Here is a 21,881-nt window from a genome sequence, read left to right as displayed (position 1 = left end):
ATGACACTAATGATTAAAAAGATAACCAAGAGTTTTAGAAGGGATAGAAACCTTCATGTTTCAGAGCATAAGGCAACCTGTAATTAATAGGGGTCATGAAGAAAACTTCCCTGTGGACAGTTTATCTCACATTTGCCTACTGCAGGGTTCTGTGTACCTTCGTCTGAAGTATCTAGTATTTCCCACTGTTAGACATTGTCAGAGAAAAACAGAGTTCTCACTCTCAGGTTGGGTGCAGCAAGTCAGATACTTTATTATCTCTAGACTTGCTGCACCCAACCTCTACTTCCACACCATCTTACCGAGCTAGGCATACAAGGACAAATATTTTATGGCAATTCTTTAAAGTAGTGTTGTAACCAGCTGTGAGAACTTAGGTCATGTGACTTAGCTATAAATTTTACCTTGGTCTTCTGGACAGACATAGAGGCACTTGTCTTCTTTGAGGTCCTGGCCTCAGGTCTGCCGTTTGGAGGCTTCATTGAAGTTTCTTTTGCTTCCCTGCTGTCTGTTTTGGACTGTGGAGAATAAATCATTGATCTACCATTAGGGTATAAAACCAGAATATGTTTTCCATGAGGAGCACCCAATGGTGTGACTGGCATGAACATAATTTGTCATTGCATGGGAAATCCCAAGCTTTGGGGAGTGGCCTTGAAGACAAAAAGGGCTGATAGCACATATTGCATATGGCACTCAGTCTATGGATGAGGACATAAGCTCTTTGGGGCAGACTCATCTATTTTTTTTGTGTTTGTACAATGCCTAGCACAATGGGCCATGACTGCAGCTCCTCAGTGCTACTACGCTACAAATAACTCCATTCTTAAAACATCCTCTCATAGTTATGTGGCACTGTGTCTCCCTATCAGTTGCTAGGAAAGGGCAGTACTTGTGTGGAGTATCTATGTGGGTGAATGCTTGAAGTCCTCCAGTTCATCAGAATTGTTAGCTATGGCCAACAGGGGGGCAGGGGATACCCTTTGTCACACGACCTGCTTGGACTTAAGCGTGATGAGAACACACATGCATGGGGATCTTTGAGCCTGCTGATGCTACTCAATATATAGTGAAAACAGAAACAAAACAAAAGGCAACAGCTCTGTTCCAAGTGTATTAGAGGACTGGGTATTTATTCTGAAGATGTGGTATACTATTAAACTGCTGCATTTAGACTTTATTTTCCCCCTCAAAAAACCATTTCTTTGCCTTTAATTTTGCTACGTGCATTGACTTGAGCAGGATATTCCACAGGAAGCTGTTGGACAAGCTTCTACACACACAAAGCTTTGCAGCATGCCTGCATCTCGAAAGAACCCTTAGTAAGGCAATCTGGGGTGGATCACTGGAACTGCCACTCACTGTCATTTGTGAAAACATATTGTGTTGTGACACGATCACCAAGCTCCTTTCCATGTGCCATGCAAGTACCTTGAAAGTCAGTGCACTTTCCCATTTCATCACCTAGCCCCCTTGATAACTGGTAGTTATGCAGCAGAATGAGAGAAGCTATGCCTTGAAAACTACCCTCTCTCATCCCCATCATGCCCCCCCCGCCCCCAAAGGCTTGTCTACATGAACAATTAGTTCACTGCAAGTTGGGACATAAATCTACCCCACGGTAGCCAGCAGTCATGGATTAACACTTCCCTAGTGTGCTTTGATCTACTCCCATTTCAAAGTGGGACAGATCCAAGCAAGCAGAGAACTGTTAGTACATGGCAGCAGTGTTCACATGGACACTGAGTGTGCAGCAGGCTGAGAGAGGCAGATGTATACCCCTGACCTGAGAATTTGGTCAGCCATGTTGCTGGGAACATGTGGTGAGGATTTTACCTTGAATCAAGTTTAGCTTGTTAAGTTTTAGCTCCTAGGAAGTGTTTTATCTTTACTTCTCTTGTAACCATTTCTGACTAATATCTGATACCTGAATTCACTTAAAAAAATCTTCTTTTGTTAATACACTTGTTTTATTTTTTTTAATGTAAACGCTGTCCTGAATTGGTTGAGACTGAACTGTCTGGTAACTCCAGTTAAAGTAGTAAACTGTTGGCTATTGACCCTTTAGAGGGCCAATGGACCTCTAATATCTGAACTACCCAAGACCAGGCTGGAAAGTCAATTTTCCCAAAAATGTGTGTTCTGCAAAGGGGAGCGTGTTGGGGTCACCCTGCAAGTAGTAACCAAGGCTGGTGGAAGCCAGAGTGTGAGTGGAGAGTTGCTGACAGACTGCTGGACCACGGCTATACATAGACATTCAGGGTGTGACCTGCATGCTGTTAGGCTGTTTGTGAGCAGCCCTGGTTGAGAGCTACAACAGCCGTGTGAGGCACTTACGGTTGCAGGGTAGGTGGTGACAACCCCTCATTGGTCTGAATTGCACCCAAGAATGTGACACCTTCCTTAAAGAATTCCATTGGAGATCAAATCTGAGGAAGGTTGTTCTTGTAGCTAAGCTCTGGATGGGGATTCAGGACATTTGGATGCAATTTCTAGCTCTGGCAAAGACTTCCAGTATGACCCTGGGCAAATCACTTCAGTCTCTGCAGCTCAGTTCTCTGTCTGCCAAATGAAGTAAATATTTCTTCTCTTCCATCTTTTGTACGTATTGTCTATTTACAGTGTAAGCTCTTCAGGGCAGGGACTGTCCCTTCCTATGAGTTTGTACAGTAGCTAGCACAATGGGACTCTAATCTTGGTTGGGGCCGCTAGGAAATACCATAATACAAATTTATAATTATTAAGAGATACTTGTTACCTATAGTACAGCAGTACCCAAATACGGAAGATAGTGAATCCTAGAAGAAAGAGCACTGGACTTGAGCAAAGGAGTTCTTGGTTCTGTTCTTGCTTTGCCAGAGGTGTGCTGGGTGACCTTTGGCAATTTGTGTCCTCTCTGTACCTCAGTTTCCCCATCTATAAAATAGGGATAATGATCCTATTTCCTTTGTAAAGTGCTTTGAGAGTTACTGATGAAAAGTGCTATATAAAAGAGTGAGGTGATATTATTTAAGACAATCCCTGACTCAGATAGCTTATGTATCTAAATAACGAAAAGACAAAGCAGGGGTGGGATTCAACAGGCAAGCAAGGCGTGTTATTCACAAGAAAAGGGACATGGCTAGTTGCATGTAATTCTGTGTTCACTGGCCACATCCTCCTCTGTCCCTGCCTTTGAGGAAAGTCAGTCCTTCCTCTTTCCTCCCCGTTCATCCTGGTGTAGAGGAAAGCAAGCAGCAACTCTCCAGCCCAAAGGATGATGATGTATGGAATGACAGAGAGGCCCTGAAATGGATAAGCACAAAGAGATCCCTTTTCCGTCAGGCTGAGAGCAGCCTGCTCACATCTAAAAGCTTGTGCTGGCCAGGGGATTCCCAACAGGAAAGCGGCCACAAGCTCTTACTACCCACTCCAGGACCTTCTATTCTCTTGCCATGCTGGCCTTTTCTCAGTGCAGAAGGGGAGCTGGTGTTTGCTTATCCCTTTTACAGCAGGTTTGAATAGGCACCTCGTATAATGGAGTTCCCAGCTCTCCCCCTTTGCATGCTGCCTGATAGCCCCAGCAAGCAGTTGTTCCTTGTCTTTACATAGCACTTAATCTTGGATAACCAAGAAGGCAGTGGGAGAGTAAAAGAAGTGATTGACAGCAATGTCTCCCCAGCCCTCTGATCCCCACTCAAGTTAGGTGGTTCGATGATATAGGCTGAGGCTATTTGGTCACCATGACCCGGTACTTGATACAATTTAAAGAAGATATTGATTGAATACTGCAGATAAATTGATCTTTATTCTTTGAACTCAGCAATAGCAAATGAGAGGGCCTATTCAAAAGAGGGATCCTGTAGGCTATTCTACCCCTTAGTTCACCGCCATAATGACAAAAATAATCCATTAGAATAAGATTGCAGCAGGGAAAAAAAGCTGCAAAGCAAACTAGAGCTGAAGGGAAACAATAGGAGGGTGAGTGCACTGGTTTGAATTCAGTAAGAATCCACCTGAATTTGAACAAAACCTTTCCAATGAGATATTCTCTGTTATCTATGGAGCACTAGTGGTCCTTGGAGTTGCTTCTGCTATAAAGACCAACTATCTGTCAGTCTTCTACCAGCGATGCTTCCTGCTAATCGTAGTCCAATCCATGATGCTTTGGAGGGTTCCAGAGGCTTTTATCATCAGTTAAACTATAGAGAGGGGCAGGAAATGCACCTCTCTATACCCTGTACATCTGCTTCAGGTTTTATCTGATGTTACTTAGCGTAAATCCACCAAATTTGCAGAGGACTTTGAAATTGGAGGCGTAGCAAACACACAGGAGGACAGAACCAAAGTGCAAAGTGACCTAAAGAGATTAGAACAACAGGGGAGCTGCAGGCAATAAGAGATTCAGTACAAATAGATGTAAAAAATGCATGCAAAGCATTTTGATGTGTATTAGTCAGTAGTATTTTTCTAAAGGCATGTTAGCTAATAATGTGCTTTACCATAGGGAAGGATATCCCTCAGTTTATATGAGGTATCTATCTTGCTTCAAGCATGAAAATCCATTACTTGATATCATAACATTGAATCTGGATAATAAAACCTGATACCAACAGAAATAGATGGGGATGGGCTCTGGCGTAAATGCATGCATACTATATATATACACACATAAAATGAACAGTGGATGCAATTACCTGCCCAATGCCATACTATTCTAGCTAGAAATTAGTAGCAGATTTTTAAAATTTATTTTTCATAACATTTTCAGAGGGAGGAAATCTCAGTAATTGATTTATTTATGGCTTGGCGTAAAAGTACTGAGTCTATTTGGTTTAGTAATAAACATGATTAGTATATATGTTATACACCCACATAGAATACACTGTGTAAATGTGTAATTAGCTATATGAGTTATATGAGCAAGAAAGATGCAGTCATATCTTACTGTCAAGGTTTGGCATAATCTAAGCCACCTGGATCCAAAACACCTTTGAACTCCGTAAGAAAAGTTCAGCTCCAGATTCAGATTTGTAACTTAGGCCCATCTGTACTTACCATAAACATTTAAAACAACCTTAAATGTACATCTTTAATAATCAATGCTTTCCAAAATAATCAATTGTGTTTATGCAAATTATCATTTAAAGCGCTGAAAATGGGCCCTACTTCAGCATTTAATGTGCACCTTATGAAAGGCTCAGTGCATGCAGGTATCCAGATGCAACTAATTTACCCTCCCACATCTCTTTGATCCTATCAGTTGCAGGGTCCTTTTGAAGCACAGAATGAATTAACATGTGATCTAGTGGATAGAGCATCAGACTGAAAATCAGAATATCTGACTCCTATTCCTAGCTCTTCCACTTCTTGCTGAATAGCTTGGACAAGTGATGATTTAATTTCTCTGTGCCTGCATTTCCCAGTCTGTAAAGGGGGGGATAATTATATATACTCTTCTTGGTGAAGAATTTCAAGATCCCCAGATAAAAAGCATTTCAGGTATTTTGAGTTATTTAAACTCAGAACTTTTGGCCAACTTCCAAAGTTTTTATACCCCCTTATTTCCAAAAATTGCAACTCAGTTTTCTCCTCATCTTTATGTTGATTTTAGCAAGAACCAGAACGTAAATGTAATCTAACACACCCATGTATTTATTTTGACAATCACAACTCTACAATGACTCAGCTCAGCTTTTTGTTTACGTCCCTTGTAAAGGTTAATGTGTTCAATTGAACTGTGTTGTAATACTATGAAAATCAATATGCAGCACAGTAATTGCAGTTTAAATATGACAGACGGTAACTGACTGGTTCTTCTTTCATCCCTTAAAGATAATTTTTACAAATGTAATTAGTCATTTCAGATTTTTCCCCTTCCCTAGAGCAAAAGGCTAGAGAGTTTTAAGAGAGCACTTATGTGTGTCTGTGGAGGATAGAAAGCCTGCTGAGATCTCTAACAGAAAAACCCACAGAAGCACTCTGGTTAACAAGGCTACATGAGTCATTCTAGGCTTGCCTAGAGCTTAGCAACCAACTTTATTTACCTGGCTAGGGAACAAATGCAGAGAGCAAAGTAGTAATATAAAAATCAACTCTTTTATATGTGGATCTACATTGTCCCTGTTTGACCCCAGGAAAAAGGAAACAGCCTCTGAGCCTGTACTGTTCTGGGCTCCACCTTCCAAGCTTGTTTGAGATTACAGTAATTTCCATTATTACCAAGAAAGATATAAAAAATTCTACTATTACCAAAAAGATAAAAAAGGTAAATAAATATAAATTCTACACCTTGCTGCTCAGTCAGTGGTTTCCTATCTTTTTGTCTATTTCCTTGAAGGTATCCTGTGACTAAGTTACAGCTAATGGATGTACTTGCCTCATAGCACTAGGGAAATCATCTCTGAAGACATTCTGTGGAATCTGACAAGTAACATCAGGGTTAGGTGAATAAATGTGACCAGCTGTCAGACTCTGGGACCTGTTCAGACCTTCAGGACCATTCTGGTGCCTCACCCTGGCAGACAGAGTAGGTGAATCTCCAACTCAGGACCTCAGGCTGAAGCCAAGATTTTCAAACCTGGGTGACCCACAGTTAAGCCTCCAGTAAGTGGCCTAGTTTTCAGGAGCACTGACCACAAAGTATCTTCCACTGATTATTTTCAGAGCTTTTGTTAAAATCAGGGCCCTAATTTTGGCACCCAAATATGGTCTAGGGAATCTAATCTTAGCGTCCCATTTTTTAAATCTTGGCCTGAGTATCCATATGGGAGGAAGAGCTATTGGGAGGGATAGGAAGCCTTTGTGTGTGAAGTAGAATCTGGATTTATGACATTTAAAGACAAACCATGGGATTAGGTGTGTGTTGGGACAGCAGTACAGTCAATGGGTACCTTTAGTGCAGGGAATATGGCATGGAGCAATCACTAATAACAATGCAGATGCAGCAGTATTACACTGATAACATCCACTAGCCAGGGGCTGTATCCACAGACCATATCTGAAGCTAGCAGGGGGCAGCCAAAACTTAACTGGTTATCTAAGGTCTCTCAAGCTCTAGGACATCCCTGCTTTATGGCACAGAGAGCCTTTGGAGCTATGATTACAATATCCCCTTTTTGTAACCCAAAAAAAGGGAGATGTGAAAATATTATTTAAGAGGCCACATGAATAGCTGAGTTCATGGTTTCATTCAACGTGTCCTTTGCCCTCCTACTGTGTACTCAAAGTTACCAGGCAGACTTTGAAGTGGATTAGGTTATTCACTGAACTGAAGACAGTACATTACACTTACCAATTTAACCTCATCCTGTTGTTTGCTTGAGGATTTTTCCACTTTTGGAACTGACTGAGAGACCTTAGGGGATTCAAGGACAGCATTGCCATGATCCAGATCATGGTTGATACTCTTCTCCTGTAACAGAAAGATGCAGTACTGATATCACCATGAGAGCATTTAAAGGTCTATTGAGAGAAGCCAAATTCTGTCTTGCAGGACTTCCAAATGGACACTCCTCCCTGTGAGAAAGAACTAAAGGTGAGAATGAGAGCTTGTCTACACTGTTGCTTAAGTCAATGTAAGTTATGTTGTTCGGGGTGTGAAAAATCCACCCACCTGAGCGATGTAACTTACATCAACTTAAATTGATGTCTATACTGCGATGCTCTCCTGACAACATGGCTTCCGCCTCTTGTTGAGGTGGAGTAATTATGTCGATGGGAGAGTGCTCTCCCATCAGCATAGCACGTCTTCACCAGATGTGCTACAGCTGTGCCTCTGAAGCGATGCAGTGCTGCCGATTTAGTGTGGTAGTGAACACAAGCCCAGAGATATTGCCCCACAGAAATAGCTTTGAACTTTCCAAATTACTGGAGTTTCATAGTCAGTCGCCATTCCTCAGGAATACATGTATGAAGTACATTATTTTGATATTATTTCCCTGTTAATGTGCCCTTATCCTCTTCCTCCAAAAAGTTACATTGCTTGCCTTTCCTCTAACTTAGGTCTTCGCACTGGGGGGAGACAGCTGGACCTCACTGACATTCCCTTCAAGTAAGCTGTACTTCTCCATAGACTAGAATTGGGAAGGCTTTGCAATAGGTGGATGCACTTCCTACTGGCTCTCAAGAGTCATAAGCAATCCTATAGGATCTGTGTTACCTTTTCCTTTTCAGCAAGTCTACTGTAGATGAAGATGTATGGACAGGGTGATGCAGCCTGACCAGTCTGCTCAGTGAAGATTTCTCTGCTGTAGAATTCATTCAGCCTCACAGTCCATTGGAAGGCTAGGTCTGGCAGCCTTCAAGGCACATCACATTTACAGACATCCTCAATTATTTGATAAGTGGTGGCAAGTAGGACAGGTAACAGTGGAACAGCAGGTTCCAACAGTTAGACTAAATCCCTGAGGAACAGTTCTGTGCCTCCCTCCCTGCCTTGGAGAGCAGCAAGCATAATGTCCTTGCTCAACAGATACTCTAGCTCAGGTGTTCTCAAACTTCATTGCACCACGACTCACTTCTGAAACAAGAATTACTACAATACCCCACAAGGGAGGACTGAAGCCTGAGCCTGCCTGAGCCCCACTGCCCTGGGCAGGGAATTGGGGGACAAAGCTGAACCCCAAGGGTTTCAGCCCTGGTGGGGGGCTGTAACCTGAGCCCTGCCACCCAGGCTGAAGCCCTTGGCCTTTGGTCCTGGACAGTGAAGCTCAGTCTTCGACTTTGGCCCCAGACCCCAGAAAGTCTAACACCAGGCCTGGCGACCTCATTAAAATGGGGTCGCAACCCACAGTTTAAGAACCATTGCTCTAGATAATGGAACAAAGTATCCATTACAATATCTTTCCCTGCTCCCCAAAATAGATTGATTGTGCTTCGCTTTTTATAAAAATTGTGCATCGAACCCATACAGCAAGGGAGGGTAAAATCAGAGCTGCACTGAACTTAACCTGTGTCAGGGATCAGCAGTAGAGCTGGGTGGAAAAAGGTTTTCCTCATCCCATGAAAATTTGAGATTTTGAAAATTTTCCCCCATCACAAACTGGAACACACAGTTGAAATCTTGAAAATTTGTTACTTGTAATACAGTAGCATCTAGAGGCCTCACTATGCACATCTAAAGGAAGAGACACACTCTGTCCTGAAGCTTTCACACTAAATAGACATGGGGAAACAGAGTCACAGAGAAGGGAAGTGACTTGCCCAAGGTCATACAGCAGGTCAGTGACAGAAGCAGGAACAGCATCCAGATCTCTCAAGCCCCCGTCCAATACCCCATCTGCTGACCTACACCACCTTCCACTGTACTCGTCACAGCATAAGAAGAGTAAAAAGAACAAGTAGGATGTGCTGTTTTGTTTGGCATTATCTGGAGTTGCATTAACATTCATACAAATCAAGTGCTTCCCTTCTGTTGAGGGAGAAAATGGTGTCTAGGAACAAATTAACAGCTAACTTGGGTGCTTATCTGTCCCTGTTACCATATTATCTGAACACAGTCTTTAATATAGTTCTCCATCAGCGCCCCCATGAGGTAGGGCAGTGCTATTAGTCCCATTTTGCAGATGGGGAGCTGGGGCACAGAGAGACTAAATGACGTTCCCAATGTCACACAGTGTCTGGGGCAGAGCATGGAATGGAACCCAGGTCTCCTGAGTCCCAGGCTCTGTCTGAATCACTGGTCTATATTTCCTCCCTGGAATGTCCTTGTGGAACAAGACAGCTGTGCAGGATAGGTTTCACGCTTTCTGGGCTGCAGGGCATAGGCCATTTTAGACGGCTTTAGTACATTTCCAGGTTGATCAAACTCGCACCACGTGTTAGCTCATTACACACAGACAGGCTGCTGACTTCATTCTGGCACCAAACAACATTTAAAACAACCTGACTGTTAGATTGACAGCCTAGCAGGTAGTCCTGGCACCCTTACTGCAGCTAATGGATTCCCAGGCCAGCCATGACGCCATGACTCCACACAGGAGCAGGAGAAAGACACACAAAACATCAATCAGCCCTCCAAAAACCCCTCTAGTCTAAAAATATCAGCTACCAAAAGAGAAAAGTCTCTCAAAGAAGAATCACTTTAAGGAGAAGGAGATGGGAGCAAGGATAGCTTGACAACTTACATTACGAATTACCACTCAGTAACCTTGTAGCCTTCAGAGGTTGGCTTTCCATAGATAAAGCATCAGAAGATAGAAGGCCTTAGCTTCAATTCATTCTATCCAATACAAGTCTGATCATCAGTAAAACCAGCAGAACCCATCCCACAATCTCAGATTAAACACATGCCCTTGCGTGCACCCCTCCCCCCACAAAGCCCCCTAGACTGGTACAGCTTCCTCCAGCCTTCTGGTCATTCAGTACAGTGGAAACCCAGAGAAGGGAAGGGAAGAGTCGTGAGCACATTTTTCACAACTGACCTCAGGTAGAGGGAAGGATCCTAGGCAAAGGGGCTGTCTCTTTTGGGCACACCCACAAGGTATGCAGATCCCCAGGGGCATTTAGCATCGGCACCCTAGAGAGACAGCCCATTCCACAGCCCTGCTCCCAGATCCAATAGAACTGTCCTGCCAGGACACCCAAATCTACAAGATTTCCTAGACACTACATTTACTCTCTTTGCAATCTCCATGGGTGATCTCCAATGTTAGTACAGATAAAAATTGCTGGACTGGCAGCCCTAGAGAATGAAGTCATTATTTATCCACAGAAAATTTACAGCAGAGGCAGTGGCAACACAAAACTACGCACATACTGTGGACCTGTGAGGAGTGAAGATAATTTAGTCTCAATGCCCATTCAGTCCTTGTGCTCTCTTCCAAGACTGTGAACATGGATTCCAGCAGATACTATTGATAGATGTAGGTAACATGTCTATTAATAATTAGACCAATACCAACTCAGCTCATTTCATTTCATTTCAGCCACCAAATGGCCATCAAATGGCAAGAGCAATTTTCATTACTCCTGGTCTGGTTCAAAACAGTGACCTGAAGGAAAGACTCCATCTCCCACTGAAGAAGTGACAAAACAGGCAAGCATCCCTTCTGAATTCCTTCTTTTCAGAGATGTTTCGAGTGCTGTGACAAAAAGTGGGAAAGTTCTTAATGTTTTCTCTGAATACTATGTGTGCCTCAGTTTCCCTTATGTGTTACTCATGTATCTAGATGGTGGAATAAGGGTGTGTGATCATTGCAGAGACCCTAAGTTGGCAGGTGTGATTGCTGACTGGGCACAGAATGGCTGACACTTTGTATCCTGGCAACTGATGGCCAGAGCCCATCCCCTGGAAGGAGCCAACCAAAGGTGTTGGAGAACAAAAAAACCCAGCTGACCTGTTTGCCTGAGAAAAAGATAAAGGACAGAGGAGGGACAACAGGGGTGTCTGAGGCTGGGCTGCTGAAAGCAAGTCAGTCTCAGGGGGAGGACCCAGGGCCCTGGGCTCTGGATCTCCTCAAGATGGACTTCACTGAATGTTTCCTGATTTCTATGCTAACAAGATCTGTTCTATGCTGTGTTCCTGATGCCTAGTAAACCCTTCTGTTTTACCATGCTGGCTGAGAGTCACTGCTGACTGTGAAGTTGGGGTGCATGGCCCTTTGGGGGTGTGTAATGCTTCCCCAGGCATCCCATCCCAGGTGGACTCACGGCGGGAAACTCACGGTATGAACGGGAGGTGCTGAATGATCCAAGGTCAGACTGAGGAAGCACTGAAGCTGAGGAGGCTTCTTACCCTGCAGCCTGAGGGGAGACAGACTGCACTAGAGTCCTGTCTGAACTTCATTCGGAGCGGTTTCAGAGCACCAGGGCTGTGACTCCGTGGTAAAAGAATAGCAAAACGAAAAGCAACCTTGTCTTCAATGACAATAGCAATAAGCAAAAATGGGTAAATATACTTTTCATTGTGCATATTGGCCAAAGGCAGCAGCTTTAAGATGTGTCACACCTTCATGTGTTTTTCTGCTTGGGCAGCGCCAGTTGTTATCTATATAATACACAGAGACACTAACTGCATATGCAGTATCACTTTTGTTTTGCTAATAATTTTGATTTATTCTGCCTGCCATGTCTATTTAGACCATAAATAGTTATGGTCTTATGGGCAAGGACTGTGTTTGTATAGTTAGTACAGTACCTAACACGACTGCAAATCACTAGTGTGATACAAATAAAATATTGACAGCACTCCGCAGGCAGAGATTTTTCACACCGACAGAGAAGGCAAGTAACTGAGGCTAGCCCTCAATATGTAGAAGTCAAACTGAATTTGGACTAGAAGGGGGTCCAACTTTCAGATCAGATCTCAAACCGCAGCAAAGATTTGAGCCTGAGTTTTGGGCCTGCTCTAGGTTAGATTTACGCAATGAACTAAAGATATTAATGAAGCATAATAAGCAGATTCTCCAAATGTTTCAGATAATCAGTGTTCAGTTTCTAAAATGCCTGAGCCATATTTCATGGGTGTTCTTTTCTCTCCAAATTTGAAAGCTATGGTATCTCTAGTTTGTCTCTGTTCAATTGTTCTTGCGACATTTTATTTTGAGCTTTTCAGCATTGAAACTGGGTATAAGTTAACAGTGCCCATCACCTACCTTTCCGATCTGTCCTGAGCTGCAGGCACACTGTCCCATTTAGAGACCAAAAAACGAAGAGCAGGTTCCACAGGAAATCCCCATGTGCAGGGAGCATGAAGTTTCACCTATATCCAGGGAAGGTTCAAGAATCACAAATGCAACAGGCAGCTCCGCATCCATTAAAACACTTTACCTTAAGGAGCTGGCAGGAGGCTTTCACTTCAGCAGCACTCAATACAATAAAACCAGAGACTTTGCTTCGCTTTACAAAAAGCCTTTTTTACAATTCTGATTGATTTAAAATCAATCAAAAACTGACAGAAAATAGAAATATTTTACATATATTATCCCACCAAGGAAGCTTTGACACTTTAATGTCAGAACACACCCAAAATCAATTTGCAGAGTTAATATAGATTTGAAAAAAAGATCTATAGACGTGCTACAGTGTCTTCTGCAGCAAAACTGTTTCCATAAACACTTGCAGTGCAGTGTAGCATCAGTGCTTCACTTTTAAAGGAAAAAACATCCTCTCTCTAAAACCAAAATATAAGCAAACTGTTCTGTCAACAAGTTCTGCTTAACCGACACAGTGAAAATCCACAGTGAGGAAAATTATCCGTGCAGCCTTTGGCCACAGAAGAGGTAGAGGAGTTCCAGTCAAGCTTCCTGCATCAGGTGAAGAAAGAGATAAAATACAAAATGTGGCTGCTCCAACCAAGCAAACACAGAGCTTTCTACCTAATGGATTCTCAATTGTCCATGTGGGATTGCAAAGCTGATGTCTGTGGGATACAAATTAAAGACTGACTGAAGATACATGCCTGCTAATGCCCAATGCACTGTGTCATTTAATGTGGGTGTAAACACACTTACTGACATCCCGCTGCTGTCAATATCCATTATATCATTCATTTTTTCGGAAAGACAGAAGATAACACTGTTTCTGGTTAGCAAATAAAAAACATTCCTTGTGAATTTGCAGAGATGAAAGACACTGTTACTGTTGTTGAATGAATTGTGCTCAGTGTCACAGTAGGTTAATGCAAAAATCTTTCACCTTAGGAGACCTGGGTTTAAATCTTCTTTGCATTCAGCACCTGATCCAAGTCCCTTTGAAGCCAATAGGAATATTTCTATTGACTTCATTGGGAGCTGAACTGGACCCTTAATGCTCACTTCAGATCTCCCTGCCTGTAGTTCATCCCTCACCAACCAAGGAGGAGCAGCAGCCCTGAGGAAACAGTGCTGCCCCAAGATAGGGAGCGCCCTGCCTCTGCTTTTTTCAGCGGGAGCTGCACCTCAAAAGCTCTTTCTTTCTTCAGCATGTATAATATCTCAACCAGTTCATTTGTGCATGTCCAGATTTTTCAGACACACTTAATGGTCCATTCTCAATAACTACTTGTGCTAGGTCTTCATTACATCTTAAATGGGACGTTTTAAAATTTGGTTTTCTTGTTAAGAAATTCAGTAGCTCTCACTCATTTTAGCATCAGTCTTCAGGGCTACTTTGTGGGTAGACTGTCCTGCCGGGAGAGCATTAAGAACTATTCTGTACTCACTGTCTCTCTCCATTTACATGGGGCTTTCACTAATATACTAGAGACCATAGGAATAGCCTTTGATTGCCTAAGAGGTCTTGCCCATCTGTAAATTCTACCATATTCTAGGATTCTCCTGCTCTACCTTTCCAATTCCCATTATAACTCCATTCCATTAAAGATTCTCCATTCTGGACATTTGCTTTAAACCCATACATTTTAGACAAGAAATCAGTGGTTCAATCCAGCTTCTGCTCACATCAGTGGAGACATGCCCATTGATTTAGCCTCAGATGAACTGCTTCTAGAAAGCAGCACTACCGAAACATCCATAAGAGAAAAAAAATATTTAGCTCTCTTCCCCAAATCAGGAGAGATGTCAGCTACAAGACTTTGGAGCCTCCCTAAGAAAGAAGATTGAGATTGTTCTTTGAAACTTCTAAACATCAGAAAGTCATAACCTCAGCTGATGTAAGCCAGCGTAGTTTTATAGAAGTCAATGAAGCTATGCTTAGTTATACCAGCTGAGCAGCTTGCCTGGAACATGCCTCCCTGGGGCTTAGGTCTATCTAATACTCTGTAAAAACACTACTAATGACATGCCAGAGAAATGCAGTGAACTTTAATGGCTAATTTTAAAACATTTATTGAAAATACCAATGAGATTCAACAGTAAAATAAATGAATCATGTCTCAAATTTTGTTTACATTCCTCACTTTTCATAAGAGTGTAAAGAGATATATACATGAAAACCTGGCAAAGTTTTTGTTTTTTAAACCTAATTTTGAAATCAGACTCTCTCCTGACCCTCAGATTTTAGAAGAGAAAAAAAAAAGCTGCCTGTGTGAAGCAACCTCCCTTTGAAATGAGTGTTAACCGTTATCAAAGGAAATGCTGAAGCAAATGTTAGTAGATTGATGCAAATACACCAGTAATATAGTGCTTCTATAAAACCACACAGTATCTAATAGTCTCTATTTTATTTCAGCCATAATACACTTGCTCCAAATATGGAGAGTGTTGTAAGCAAGACACAAGAAGTAATTCTTCCACTCTACTGTAGTCTGTGATGATTAGGCCTCAACTGGAATATTGTAACTAGTTCTGGGAGCCACATTTCAGGGAAGAGTTGGACAAATTGAAGTCCAGAGAAGAGCAACAAAAATGATTAAAGGCCTAGAAAACATGACCTCTGAGGGAAGTTTGAAAATACTGGGTTTATGTAATTTGGAGAAAAGAAGACAGAGAGGACATAGTTTTCAAGTACATAAAAGGTTGATACAAGGAAGAGGGAGAAAAATTGTTCTCTTTCACCTCTGAGGATAGGACAAGAAGAAATGGGCTTAAATTGCAGCAAGAGCAATTTAGGTTGGATATTAGGAGAAACTAAGGGTGGTTAAGCACTGGAATAAATTGCCTAGGGAGGTTGTGGAATCTCTATCACTGGAGATTTAAGAGCAGGTTAGACAAACACCTGTCAGGGATGGTCTAGATGACACTCAGTTCTGCCAAGAGTGCAGAGGACTGTATTAGATGACCTCTGGAAGTCTCTTCCAGTCCTATGATTCTATATTGAAGACTGCTAAAGACGACTATGTGCATTGTAAATAAGAGGTCTCATCGTGCAGAACTCTCACCTCCAATGGACTACTTAAGTGAACAAGGTTCTCTCAAACGAATAAGACAGAAGCCTAAGGCTTGAGCCTGCACAATCATGAGATTTTCTACAACTACGCCATTTCTGATATATTTTTCTAATACAAACTAAATTGTATAGCCCCGGGGGGGGGCAAGAGGGGCAATTTGCCCCAGGCCCCAGGCTCCGCAGGGGCCCCCATGAGAGTTTTTTGGGGCCCTTCACTCGCTCTGGAGGCCCCGCAAAACTCTTGCGGGGCCGGGCCCCGGAGCTTCTTCCACTCCCGGTCTTCGCCGGCGGGAGCGTCCTTCCGCTCCGGGGCGGAAGGACCCCCCGCCAGCGAATTACCGTCGAAGTGGGACCTGCCACCAAAGTGCAACCCGGTCTTCGGCGGTAATTCGGCGGCAGGGGGCCCTTCTGTTCCAGGACCCGCCGCCGAAGTGCCCCAAAGACCCACAGCGGGGGCCCCCTGCCACCGAATTACCGCCGAAGAGCGGGCTGCAGTTCGGCGGCGGGTCCCGCTTCGGCGGTAATTCGCCGGCGGGGGGCCCCCGCCACGGGTCTTCGGGGCACTTCGGCGGTGGGTCCCGGAACAGAAGGGCCCCCCGCCACAGAACAGGGCCGGCTCTAGAATTTCGCAGTACGGGGGGCGCCCTGCCGCTTGCCGGTCCTGCGGCTCCGGCGGACCTCCCGCAGGCATGGCTGCGACTGCTCCACCGGAGCCGCGGGACCAGCGGACCCTGCGCAGGCACGCCTGCGGGAGGTCCACCGGAGCCGCCTGCCGCCAACGGCCTCAGGCCCCGGAATCCTTTGGGCGGCCCTGAGAACACAGTGATTTATTGACAGGATGGCTGTTCCAAACAAGCATAATTAGAGAGCCTGATTATCTTCTAACTACTCATTGTATATAATGCTTCAGATAAAGGTCACTCTTTTGAAACCTAATGAAGTAATTATCTTCCTCTGAGATTCCACCTATTGTATCTAATATGAATGGTTTGCAAAAAAAGGAAAAAGTCAGAAGCACAGTGTCATACACGCTGGAAATACAATTCATCTTTCTTTTAAAAATGTACCATGCTGTGAAATGTTTTTCACCAGATTTTGGGAAGGTTTAAAACTACTTTGATTTTGAGCTTTCTATGAATGTTTAGTTTTATTTCCAAACAGCATTTGGTCATAAATTTGATTAGTTTCATGTGTAAGTAGAGTCAGGATAAGCTCTACCCTGACATCTGGTGGAAAGAATTTCAGAGAGTGTATTTGCATAGGCACGCCTACCCTATCCCAGACTGCCGAGCTGTGGGACTGCTTGGTGACAAATGACTCACCCTCAGTTGGGTGGTACTTGCTAGACAAGGGACATGGGTTCCAAAACCCAATGAATTGAGAGAGGCTGGGGACAGGTATTTGTGCCTGGTGGTGCAGTCTCCTTGTAGAGCCAGAAGCACCAGTTCCACCCCCCTCTCTCTCTCCACCGTGGAATGTCAGAGTTGATTTTTTTATTCCCTCAAGAATCTAGATACAGGTTACTGAGCTGAATTCACTTTGGGCTAATAGTGCACTAGCACTGGGGCTCCCCTACTAAGAGCTGAGATCACTAAGAGTTGAAATCACTAAAGAGCTGAAATTATTGAGCTGAGAGCACTGAGTACTGTGCTAACTAGTGGGGGAGCCTGAAGATATAATGTGGAACAGAGCGGCTGGCGGAGTGGAGCAGTTGCGAGGACGGCTGGAGCAGATCACGGGACAGCTGGTGGCAGCGGAGCGGCTGGCAGAGCGGAGTAGCTGTGGGACGGGTGGAGCAGCCCACAGAGTGAGTGGAGCCGAGCAGTTTGCAGGGAGAACTGGAGCAGCTCATGGAGCAGAGCAGCTAGTGGAGCGGAGTAGTTTCTGAGGATGGCTGGAGGAGCAGAGTGGAGCGGCTGGTGAAGCGGAGCAGTTCATGGAGAAGGCGGAAGCAGAACCCACGGAGAGGCAGGGCAGTTAGCCCCGGACCACGTAAGGTGCCTCTTTCTACCCAGGCTGGGGGGAGGGACCTCTACAGATAAACTCTCGAACTCTGGGGTGGCATTGACCAGAGACTTTTGGGTTGTTGGACTTTGGGGTGATTGGACTTAAAACCCTAAGGGGAAAAAGGACAGTGCCAAACGTATTTGGAGGTGGGTTTTTGTTTATGGTTTGTGTTAGAACCCTGTTTGTGGTGTTTCTCCAATGGGATGCTTCATTGATTCCTTCCTTTATTAAAAAGATTTTGCTACACTCAGACTCCGTGCTTGCGAGAGGGGAAGTATTGCCTCCTAGAGGCGCCCAGGGGTGTGTGATATGTGAGTGTCCCAGGTCACTGGGTGGAGGCTCGTGCCGGTTATGCATTGTGTTACTGAAACGGAACCCCTGGATACTGAACCCGGCCCTTGTGCTGCCAACTCAGAGGGGCAGAAGGGTTACACATGTGTGTGATTGGAATTTTAAAAAGTAGGAATGGCCCAACTTCAAGGGACAGGTTAGTCTTGATTTTATCAAACACCTGCAACGTGACAAATATAACCACTTACTTGGCACAACTGCAGGAAGAGGGATCCAAAAACCTCTGGCTGCCAACTGAAAGAGTACACAGGGATATGGAGGAAAACAGGGATCCCCTGGGTTCATCAAAAGCATATCATGTAAGGTCTCTAATGAAAGCCTGTGTCACACTGGACATCATAATTGTTGCAAAACGTGTGTATGGATGTAGTGTAAGGAATTACGACTATATACTGGAAATGACATTCTTAAGATTTGGGACTAGCAATTGGTCACCAGAAAGGTGAAAAGATCGTTTCTTGCCTGGAAAAAAAACTTTTATGTCTATTTACATGTAAATTAAATATTGTACAGCTCACAATGGGCCTCCATTTACAGTCTGAGATATTGTGAAATCTTCAAAGAGAAAATTTACAGGAACAAGTGAACCATCAGGGGACACTCATTTACAAACAAGGACAATGGACTTTTAGGGGTATAAATAAGGGATTCGAAGGCACACCCTCCTTCCTTTAATCTGCGAGGACAAGCTGCCAGCTAGCTTGATTTTACGTGAAGAGTTCTCAGCAGGGGCATAGCTGGACATGGAAATGTGGCTGGGCATCGGTCCTCAACTTTTGGGGGGACAGACAATGACGGACTCTGGTATCTGCCCCGACGCCATGTCCTCCTCCTAGCCCAGATGCCCCCAGACACAGGGCTTCACCTGCCAAGCTGGGCACGTGCATGCCTCACCTTGGGCAATCACCACCAGCAGCTCTTTCGCTACTGGGCTCAGTTCACCTCTCCTTGGGGGAGCCATGACACCTCCTCCTCACCAGCCGCGGCACTGTGCGTTGTTGAACCCGGCAGGGACCCAGTGCAGCATCCCCATGTGCCTGCTACCCACTTCCCCTCAAAGGAGCTGCCGGTGGGGGCCAAACCATTCCCCCTCCAGCAAAGTGGGGAGACGGCGCATTTCCTGGCACAAACAGCCCATGCTGTATTCTGCATGGGGGAAGGCCCAAGCCCCATGCACAGGGTGGTGGTTCCCGTCACCTCCTTTCCAATTTCAATCCTTCCCCCATGTTAGCGACCTGATGGTATGGCCAGCTGGAGTGAGGGTGGGATGGCAGAACAGCTAGGGCACTAATGTGTCCTTGTGGCACTGTCCATTGCCGCTTCATTGTGTGTGACTGCTGCGTGTCAGCATGTGCCCTGCGGCCAGGCCGCCCCTAGAGGTCATGGCAGCAAGGACCCTCTGGCCCACAGCTCAGAAAATGGCAAGTCTGAGCTGCTGGAGAGTAGCTTTCTGAAGGATGGGTGCATAGCTCCGTCCTGGATTTCAGATGCCTGAGTGAAGCTCCAGGCTGCTGTGGCAGCACCAGGGGTGGCTCTAGGTATTTTGCCGCCCCAAGCATGGCAGGCAGGCTGCCTTCAGTGGCTTGCCTGCGGGAGGTCCGCCGAAGCCATGGGAGCAGTGGACCCTTCGCAGGCATGCCGCCGAAGGCAACCTGCTTGCTGCCCTCGCGGCGACCAGCAGAGAGCCCCCCGCGGCTTGCTGCCCCAAGCACACGCTTGGCGTGCTGGTGCCTGGAGCCACCCCTGGGCAGCATGACATCTTTGCTCAGATTTGGGTGGGCCTGGCTGCAAATTAAGTGGGCTGCAACCCACCCAGACCCACCTGTGGCTATGCCCCTGATTCTCAGCCAAAGGGTTGAAAATACTGGCGAGAGAACATGTGGTAAGTGGTCTTGTGGAGATAGGATAACGTCTTGTTGGTTACATTTAGCGTCTAGAAAGCATGTTATGATTTTGTTTCATATGTAACTGTTTCCAATATTCTCACTCTCTGTCACTTGAATCTCTGTTCTTTAAAGATAAGTTTATTCCTGTTTTCACACACACTCTCTTTTTAAGTGCTGTGTGTTCAGTTGAGCAGTGGCCCTGAGTAGAATTGTACTATTCTTTTGGGATTAGCAAATCTAAAAGCGATGTGAGTTTTCAATCGAACAGGAGTGCAGCACTCCAGGGGGATTCTTGAAGGGATTCTTTATAAAGTATTGATAAAAATGGAACACAAAGACCTATGAGTCTCATCTACAGAAGCAATGTTTTGACAGTGAGAATAAATGTCAAGTTATATTAGCCAAGCTGAGCAACAAAGTAAACGTTCACTGACTACATTTCTTGGAGCACTTAGAAGACAGAGACAAACTATTCATTGTGGAAACTATCCACAACTGAATTTTAAATGCCACCAGAAGAGGACTCCATAGTCCAACGGGGTAGTGCCCCTTTATCACACTGGAATGTCTTTTTTTTTCTTTAAAATTATATTCAAGCCAAAATTCTGCTCCCGGATTTCCCATGACCTTCAGCCAAAAGATTTCACTGAGAGCCACAGATGTATTTGAGGGCAAAATTTAGTTGTAAATATTTTGGGATTCACAATCTAGACCATTTTTAACACGATGGGATCATTATGGAACATCATTTGTGCCTTGAATCACATGTTCCATCCTGCTTAACTAAACAAAGGGCAGCTACCTGGACCCCCAATGCCCTTCAGTGTTGCTATTACCTTCTTCTGTACATACAGAACAAGACAGGGATAGCATAAGAGAGCCTGAATACAGTGGTCTAACCAGAGGGAAAGCATTAGACCAAGCAGAGAGAATTACTTTGGAAAAAACCATCATGCCTTGAAGCAAAAGTGTTAAATTGAGAAGCCTTGTCCACACAAGGAAAAATTAGTAAGTGTTTTTCTGCAACAGTGCATTTCCATCAATGCTGCCAATAGTGGAAACAAGTGGCAAGTGTTTTTACCACTGTGTCATGGCAAAATTTCCCTTTTGTGAGTAATCAAAATCTTACCCTCCAGGATAGCTACAGGAAAATTTGATGATTCCAATATTAATAGATTTCATTAACCAGAAAATCATACAACAACATATCACTTCTTTTCCAGTCTTGTTTTCATGATAAATCTGCTATAAAAACAAAACAAACACAACCATGGTACAGTCCCTCAGAAACATTTCTCAAATCCTGCCAAGAAACTGACATTAAAAAATTTGATCTCATACAGAAGAGAAATAGAAATGCAAATGCAGTTCTGGGTCACAGAAATATAAAGAGCGTCACGCTTTTCAGATCCTGATTTTAAAGACAATAAAAAGACCACATCCAATTTGTATGCAATCTAAATCAGAGCAATTTATTCCATTCTGCAGTTCCTAGGCCCAGGTTTACAATTCAACAGCTGCTACTGCAGTGAGTAATAAGTTGGACAAGATGCCCTACTGCAATGGACTTTGCAAAGTTATTTTTAAATGTACTATTACTGCAACATGTAAATCGCAAAACTTTTTTTTCCCAAGCTTTATGGCTAAAATGCTTCGTTCAGGTTTTTCCTGCCACTGTGATTTCATTTGAGGGATTACTGAAATCCTCTACTTAACACACCCACAACTGAATACAATATTTACAAAACATTTCCAGATTGACAGTCCTGAAACCTGAAATTCTTCTTTTATCCACAGAACAAGGACAGCATGGACAACAGCAGAGAAAACTTCCCCACGTTACCTTGGTAATGTGCATCAGTTCTAAATAGGGACCATTGCCATTGGCTT

General features: G+C 44.1%; 1 protein-coding gene across 6 annotated transcripts in view; it reads right to left on the bottom strand.

Annotated features, from left to right (window-relative positions):
- RIMBP2 (RIMS binding protein 2) overlaps nt 1-21,881 on the bottom strand; it is a 349,201-nt gene that overhangs the window by 320,345 nt on the left and 6,975 nt on the right. For all 6 annotated transcript variants that reach the window (XM_050923458.1, XM_050923459.1, XM_050923460.1 and 3 more), the window contains exons 2-3: nt 7,274-7,393; nt 405-518 (exon numbers count right to left, since the gene is read on the bottom strand). In XM_050923458.1, coding sequence (XP_050779415.1) covers nt 405-518; nt 7,274-7,393 — 234 coding nt within the window. The remainder of the gene's footprint in view (nt 1-404; nt 519-7,273; nt 7,394-21,881) is intronic.

This window comes from Gopherus flavomarginatus, chromosome 15 (assembly GCF_025201925.1).
Source record: "Gopherus flavomarginatus isolate rGopFla2 chromosome 15, rGopFla2.mat.asm, whole genome shotgun sequence".
Classification (NCBI taxonomy): Eukaryota; Metazoa; Chordata; order Testudines; family Testudinidae; genus Gopherus; species Gopherus flavomarginatus.
The sequence above is the reverse complement of the archived record's forward strand: the minus strand, read 5'-3'. Positions and strand labels throughout refer to the sequence as shown.